The following is a 7,448-nucleotide window of genomic DNA, read 5'->3' on the forward strand; positions in this document are numbered from 1 at the left end:
GGACAGTTCGGATATGAAACTAGAGCGTTGAAGGACTGGGAGTGAAAGTCAACGTACGATCGACAATCTCGCCAAGTCCATAACTTTCGGGAGCAGACCTCATGTAGGGAGAGGAGCATGAAGCAGCCCGCTTACTGTTAGTAGTGAGTTGAGATGACGATTGGGGAAGTGTGTGCTCCGATGCTATTAAAGAAGTATTGAAACTTCGAAGTTGGGAGGTATTAATAGATAGAACCAATTTGGCGCTAATACGACGGAAACCAAGGCGTGTGTTGACGCGATTACTTCCCCAAACTCCGGATTGGGAACGTGATCAGACGCTTATCCTCGGCATTTGTAGCAAATGCAGCCTTACTATAAGATTTGCCCACCCTATCTTCTCCCATTGTCAACTTACACAGCTGGATCATAGACAACGTGAGCGTTCAGCTGCGTTTCGTTGGTAGGCAACTGGAATCTCTTTTACCGTTCCTTCAACTTCTTTCCCTTCATTTCTCTCTCTTCAATTCAGCATTGTGGGGGCCTTCTTTAGTATATTTGCCAGTGAGCTGTGGGTCCGAGTTCGCGAAATGTACTCAGTCAAAAGCGCCGCATACAAGTTGTAAGGAGATTGTTGTTGTTTGATAGGCTCATGTTATTTCGACAGACATGGTTGTAAGCTGCAGTAAGTAGATGGGGTCGCCATTACGTTTATGAATTGGCAGTGGAGAGAATAGATACTGAACTGATCTTAGACGATTTTGAATTTGTGGGTGGGAGGGGATTTTCGGTAATCAAGTCAGGCAAGCGAAGATCGGCGAGATTTTCCTGTTCTGGATATCTGGAATTGATCTGTTAGTTTCAGAGAAAGCAGTATTGAAAGAACTGTAAAGATAACCACATCTTTCTTGCTTGTGTATGGCTACAGGGATTGACGTGCATTACCCCAAACAATCTGTCATGTGCTGGTAAGTGAGTCATGCCCGTATCAATCATGTGAATGATGCTAACTGGTCCTCGGAGTTGCAGTATCTTTTTATAAGGTCGTAAGGAAATGGTGGAGTACTGAATGGTGCATCTCGAAACGAGCTCACAAGTGCACTTGCTTCGTTTGTGGTTGTTTCAGATTGCTTTGTGTGAGTTTCCTGGTCGAGGTAGTGACGCATCGGGAGGTTCGACCACTGGACATAATGTTTAGGCATATCATCCTTTTGTGTATTGTTGCTGTGCTGTCATGGAGCGTCGTATCTGCACATGTCCTTGTTCCACCGAAAGGATACAGGTAAATTATTCACTTAGCATGGACAGATATTCCTAATATTCAATAGATCTGTTTAAAATGTGTCAAATGTGCCTTGTATTTAAGGAAAGGTCCGATAAGTAGTAGAGAATATGGTCGGTAGTTTGCGCATTGACTCTTAGTGTTTGTAACTGCTGCAGCGTTGGATTCACAGGGACGATCCGGAATGGGGTTCAGAAGTATGTCTGCAAACACGGCTATTGGATCAAGACAGGGTCTTCTGCTGACGTAATCTCTTCAGACGGTTCAAAACTTGGAACTTACCGAGCAGTCTATGACCAGAATGCGCGGACGAACACTTACTACTGGAACATCCTAAATAGCGCTGGAGGCTCCCACGAATCAGGACACGCAGTGAGTGTTATACAAGGTACTTCATAAAGGGGAGAGGAAAAGAAGAAAAAGAACGCATGTCATTTTGTAAACATGTTTGTTTGTGTATTGAGTAGATCTGACGTTTCATAAAAATCTCTCGGTATTTCTATGCAGCCTCACCTCTGAAGAGCGTGCGAGTGTCTTCATCAGCTATCCCAGAGTATTTAGCAATCGTTAAAGTGCGCCGCGGTGGAGGAGATACGTCTCAGGTTACATTTGTATCGCTCACCGGGACGAGAGGTGGTTTGCCTCCAAGACAGGCATTGTGCACCGGATATGGCTCTACATCCGGTGTCCCGTTCGGAGGGAAGTTCACTTTCTACACCGTGGATCGTGAGCCTCCTCAGGTTCCACCATCTCTGACAGCAAATGGAACCTTTGTGCAGTCGGTATTCTGTGAAGGAAAGATCAGCTATCGGTTCACCGGAGGCCGCTGGATCCGTCGTGGCTTTTCCGCCAAAATGTCTGAAGTAGCCGGAGGCAGCTCACTCGGGCAATGTGGAACAGTCCTGAAGCCTGATGCTTATGGCAGCAAAGTGGCGTTCCGATTCGGATCTCCCAATGGGTTCTGGCTTCAGGGCAGGCAGTGCACCCAGCCCCTCAAAATCTCCTCCGACGGCTGCCCATGGCAATTGCTAGCCATCACCACCTCCGGAGGCACTGAGTAAGTGTCTCCTCTTTCACACGTACTGACAAATCTCTTACCTGGTGCGATTGCAACACTCCCCTGAGTTCAAAAACAACATTCCTGACTCACTTTGTGGTGGCAGATCTCCAATGGGTCGGTACAAGTACGTACTGATAGGGGCCACATACGGAGGAGAGCCACCAAACCTCGCCGCCAGAACCGAGGGCATGACATGGGGTTCTTGCTTCACAGCTCAGGCCTACTTGTTCGCAGAGTAAAGATCGCGCCGGTGAATCTGACGAAACAGGAGGGAGATCAATCACAACAAGTCTCGCAAGCAATTGAAGGTAACGGAGCAGATTTATCATCCTCCTCGGGCTTGGATCTATTCAAGCAAACTCCAGATTTTGGAATAATGGGAACAAGAGACCGGCTGTGCATTGAGGCCCATGGTGCCACTGCCTTTTCATTCATTTATTTAGACATGGCGATTCTTTCACTATCTGGAGCTATGGATGGCTAAAGCTTTTCTCTACTTCTGGTGGCTGAACAGCGATAGCTTCTCATTCTTTGGGCAATGGACTCCGTAGCAGAAAAATAATGTGTCTGGCTCTAGAATGTCAATTTTTGGATGCTAATCCATATGTGAGCAAGGCTCTGCATTTAATAATGTGTATGTAGGAGTGTCTCGTCAAACCGTGTTTCTGCGGAATAGGAATAGATGAGAATTTCATACATTTCTACAACTTCTGCGGCATAGCTCAAACTTCCCTTGTAAACTTTGAAACAGTTTCTGATGCAGGAAGCCCCAAATGGTTATAGATACTGTTCCTTTACAAGCTTCTAGGTTGCTTTAGAGTGATTTGGATTTGTGCTCCGGAACAATCCATGATCTTTGTTGAGTTGTTAGAAGATAATTTTGTGTCTACTTTGCAACTCAAAGCTCAAAGCAATTTCTCTAAAAAAAATTGGTTTTGACTCTGAAGTTGAGTTGCTTTTGCCGTGCATGGTTTTACACAAGAGCACATCTAGAAATGTTCTAAAGTTATTTTAAATTTTATTTTAAATTCAAAATTCAGGTTTAAAAGAAGAATGATAATATAGAATTATGAAAATAAGCTATTATTGATTTAAGATTGTAAAAAAAAATATACACTCAATGAAAAATATATGTACGTAAAAGAAATGGCGGTGGTGAATTTAAATGTTTGCTTAGGATATAAAAAAAAAAAGTTTGGTAAAGATATTAGACCATAGAACAATATAGTATATGTGGTACTGAAATAGAAAAGATGATGTGCATTATTATTTTTTAAAGTTTGGATCTAAACTTGGATTAATAGTTATATGAGCATTTGTACAAACTTTGCTCTTAATTGTTTGTCACCTATAGAAGATACATAGAGTACGACATGGTGTAGGATTTTGTCTCCATTACTATTCTTTGAACTTAAGAGATAGTGGAAGGTATTTTTAGAAAATAATTCTAAAATAAATCATATAAATAAATACTATCTTATAAGTTGTTATTTATAGATATCAAATGTAGACAAAGGATTCTATTAATCAAGATTCTATTAAAGCATTGAGAGGAGTTGGAATCCTTTTTAAGTAATTACTTCTATAAATTTAGACATGTGATGGAGAGCCTTCTATTCATAACCTAGACTATTATTGATATTTAAATAGTCTTAAATTTGAATCTACATAGATGTTGGGAAGATTTATACTGCTTCTTTTGTTAATTAATTACACGTATGCTATGTTGTCTAAAAATGGTGTAACTTTATTTAAGCTATTCTTATATTACTTATATATTTTTAAGCTACTAATTTAAGTAAGTACATCAATTTGTTTACAACTTGCTTGAATTTATTATTTTAATATTATAAAGTCAAAATATTGATCTATTATTATTGTTAATTTGAACATATTTTATCTTAATATAATATATATACATTATGTAATAGGTAAAAATCTAAATATAGTATTCATCTAAATCATACAAGTTCAAAAACTGTTTTACTAAATAATATAATTTTAGTACAAAACATCTATTTTTTTAAACTTGATTACTTCAAAAAAAAATCATAATTTTTTTAGTATAAATATACTATAATAAAAAATATTTAGAAAAAATATTTATAAAAAATATCTACATTTATTAAAATTTTGTGTTAATTTTTTATAACTTAATTATTCTTTTTAGAATAAATTATGTTTTTTTTTGTTTTTTTGTTTTTTTTTTTTAATTCTAAAATTATTATAGAGAAATATTTTATATGGCAAGATATTATTTTGATAGATATTATATTTTTTTTATATAAACTACAAATATTATTCTCATAAAATATGTTATTTATTATTAACATCTATCTTTGTTGTAACAAAATTAATATATATTTATTTTTATGAAATATTTTTGAGCAAATAATTGGTCTTAAAAAAATATTTAATCTATAGTTTTTAAAAATAGAAATTTTAGTATCTGAAGAAATTATGATTATCATTTTAATATAAATTAGAAAGTATATGTATTTAAAAAAAATGTCTCTTTTTTAGATAAAAGTAAAATTTAAGGTTTTTAATGCAAAATAATTTTGAAATTTATATTAAAATATATAATTAACTTTATATTCATACTATAATCTTATAATTTATTATTTTTTATCTTTTTTATTAGTCAATTAAATGAATAAGATTTTATATAAAATCTATTAGTATTTATATTATCATTCAAATTATACAAAATTTTACTTATTTTATATAGATTTTATTTCAATTTGATTACTATAGCCAAGCCATCTACTTTTATTAGCATAATACTAAGTTGTATGTTGCTTTTTAATTGGAATTTGAGTACAAGTGCACTACTTTATAGTTTGGTTTATTGCTATTATATTTTTTACATCTTTTAGATTCAATATGGTATATATAAATAATAAGATTAATGACAAGGAGTTTTTGATCTTGAAAAAATATCACATGATTGTACAAAGTTTTTAATTATCTTCCACATTTAAAGCCACTAAAAATCTATTGATATTAAATCCAATTAAACAAGATTTGATTCTCTAAGGTCTAAAACCTTACCAAATTTATAACAATAAAGATTTCGACATAACGTAAGATCAAACACATGAGAACAAAACTGAAAGTAATTAAACTAATAAGAAACATAAAAGATAGGAATGAGTAAAAGAAAATAGAACCAAACAAAACCAAATAAAACTAAAAAATAAAAAACAACCAAACTTTACTAAGAAAAAGAGTCTAAAATCATACCTAATTGAATGCTCAAATGGCCTTAGCTAGTCATATTTATACTTTGTTCAACTACCTTAGAACTTTCTAGCTTGTCTCTAATGGTGGATCTTACCAAAATAACTATCTTTTTAGAAGATTTTAAAGTTAGGCCCTACTATAATAACCACCTTAAGCCTATTTAGAAGGTTCTATGGTGGATCCCACATAAACCAACATTCTAACCTTAATTCTAAAAAATTCCTAAAAGAAACTCCAACTACATATCTCTATGTATAAATAATACAAATATCTTATCTATGCCTTATTATATTTAATCTCCTTCTATTAATATAGAATATCCTTATTTTGCTCTTGATGGTATTTCCAAATGGTTTTTTTTAATAATGAATGAAATTTTGTACAGGTTCCTATCTTGCATCGCGGATGAAATAACCTTTCCAAAGAAATTTGTACTAAAGTTGTGGTCGTCCATTGTCATAGTAAAGATAGCAATGCTCCAAAATACTATCCACTTCATACTTTTGTTGGTCATCAATCACAACTAGTGGTGGTGGTGGTGGTTGTGATTAATATTAATTTGAAAAGTGTCTTGATTTAATATGAAATTTCTTAAGCTGAGAAACATAGAAGTTCAAATGGATCCAAATATTTGACAGAAGCTCGAGGCAGTATGCAATATTAGAAATTATTGCAAAAATATAAATAAGTCCAAGCCATCGAGGAGCTAATTCATAGACTTGGATTGATGTAACAAGGAGAAGATTAGTATTAGAAAGTAGTAACTAGTGACCTTCTTAGAAAGTCTTGTGTTGCTGTCAAGGACAAGAATTCGATAAAAAAGTAATTCAGACAAGTAAGCCTTCACTCAAAGAAAGGTAACAAAATATAAATAAAAAAGTATATATATTGAAAGAGAAACTGGAATGGCTATTGCCAAAAGACGAAAAAATTAGAGACCCTTGAAATTAGATTGGAAGCAAGAAAAGAGTTGATAAGAGTGAAGAAGGCTTCACTCTTGTCTCTATATATACTATCTAACTAGGAGCTACGTGGCGATGTTCTATAGGACCTTCAATATGTGTTGACTTTGTAGGACACATGCCTTGACTTACAAGGCAAGTTTTTCTATGTGTGGGCCACATAATTAACTTGATCTTCAAGCTAACAACATGTGTGGCACATGGCTAACTTGTTGATCACGTTTCTAATCCAAAAAGTCAATTAAAGACACCTATAAAGTCAAAGCAGTATCTATGAAGCTTCTATATTAAATACTATAGAATTAACTTACTTTTACATACTTTTACTTACTTCTACCTATTTGTATATGTAATTAGTAGCTTACATGAGTATGTCTGTGACATTATCCCCTCTTTTAGGGACGAGTTCTATGAGGAGCGGTCATCATATGTTGAGGAAATCTATGATGCGACGAATTCTATTTGCCACATACTCTGATCTTTGTTCTCTTCGAAGATGATTGATAGGGCCTCTCAACCATTGGTAGTATCCCATATGAGGACAGAAAGACCACCCAATTATTTGATCATTGTTGAGGCCTTCATAACTTCCTTCGAATAGAACATTTGGAACACCATCACGAGTTGTTCTTACCTCTAGCAAAATCACCAAACATCGCGAGTCTCTTCCCAAATCGTGATACCAAATGCATTGTATCTCGCCATCTATTTGAAGAAGAACATGTCATTCTTGAAGATCTTCATCTCGATTGCATCATCTTGAAGGTTGTGACAATCATAATGACTCATCCGACAGGTCAACAAATGAAGGCTCTTAAGTCAAATCCGATGGTTGTTGGTTCTCCATCTCCTGAGCATCACAACTACAAAAAAGCTACGAACAAAGATTGAAAGTAGAATGTTATCTTGCCTAGATGTT

At 34.9% G+C, this 7,448-nt stretch overlaps 1 protein-coding gene across 3 annotated transcripts; it reads left to right on the forward strand.

Annotated features, from left to right (window-relative positions):
* The first annotated feature begins 299 nt into the window (after window positions 1–299).
* Window positions 300–3,267, forward strand: LOC112279447 (uncharacterized). 3 transcript variants are annotated; one of them, XM_024513892.3, is made up of 6 exons: window positions 300–442; window positions 908–947; window positions 1,106–1,261; window positions 1,420–1,649; window positions 1,769–2,318; window positions 2,425–3,267. In XM_024513892.3, exons 3-6 carry the CDS (start codon window positions 1,170–1,172, stop codon window positions 2,558–2,560), a joined length of 1,008 nt encoding a protein of 335 aa, XP_024369660.1. In that variant the 5' UTR covers window positions 300–442; window positions 908–947; window positions 1,106–1,169; the 3' UTR covers window positions 2,561–3,267. The 3 variants fall into 3 exon arrangements, with proteins under 3 accessions (XP_024369660.1, XP_024369661.1, XP_024369662.1); XM_024513893.3 differs by having other exon boundaries at window positions 402–601; XM_024513894.3 differs by lacking the exon at window positions 300–442 and adding an exon at window positions 512–664.
* The last annotated feature ends 4,181 nt before the right edge of the window (window positions 3,268–7,448 follow it).

Source organism: Physcomitrium patens, chromosome 3, assembly GCF_059467195.1.
Source record: "Physcomitrium patens ecotype Gransden chromosome 3, ASM5946719v1, whole genome shotgun sequence".
Taxonomy (NCBI): domain Eukaryota; kingdom Viridiplantae; phylum Streptophyta; class Bryopsida; order Funariales; family Funariaceae; genus Physcomitrium; species Physcomitrium patens.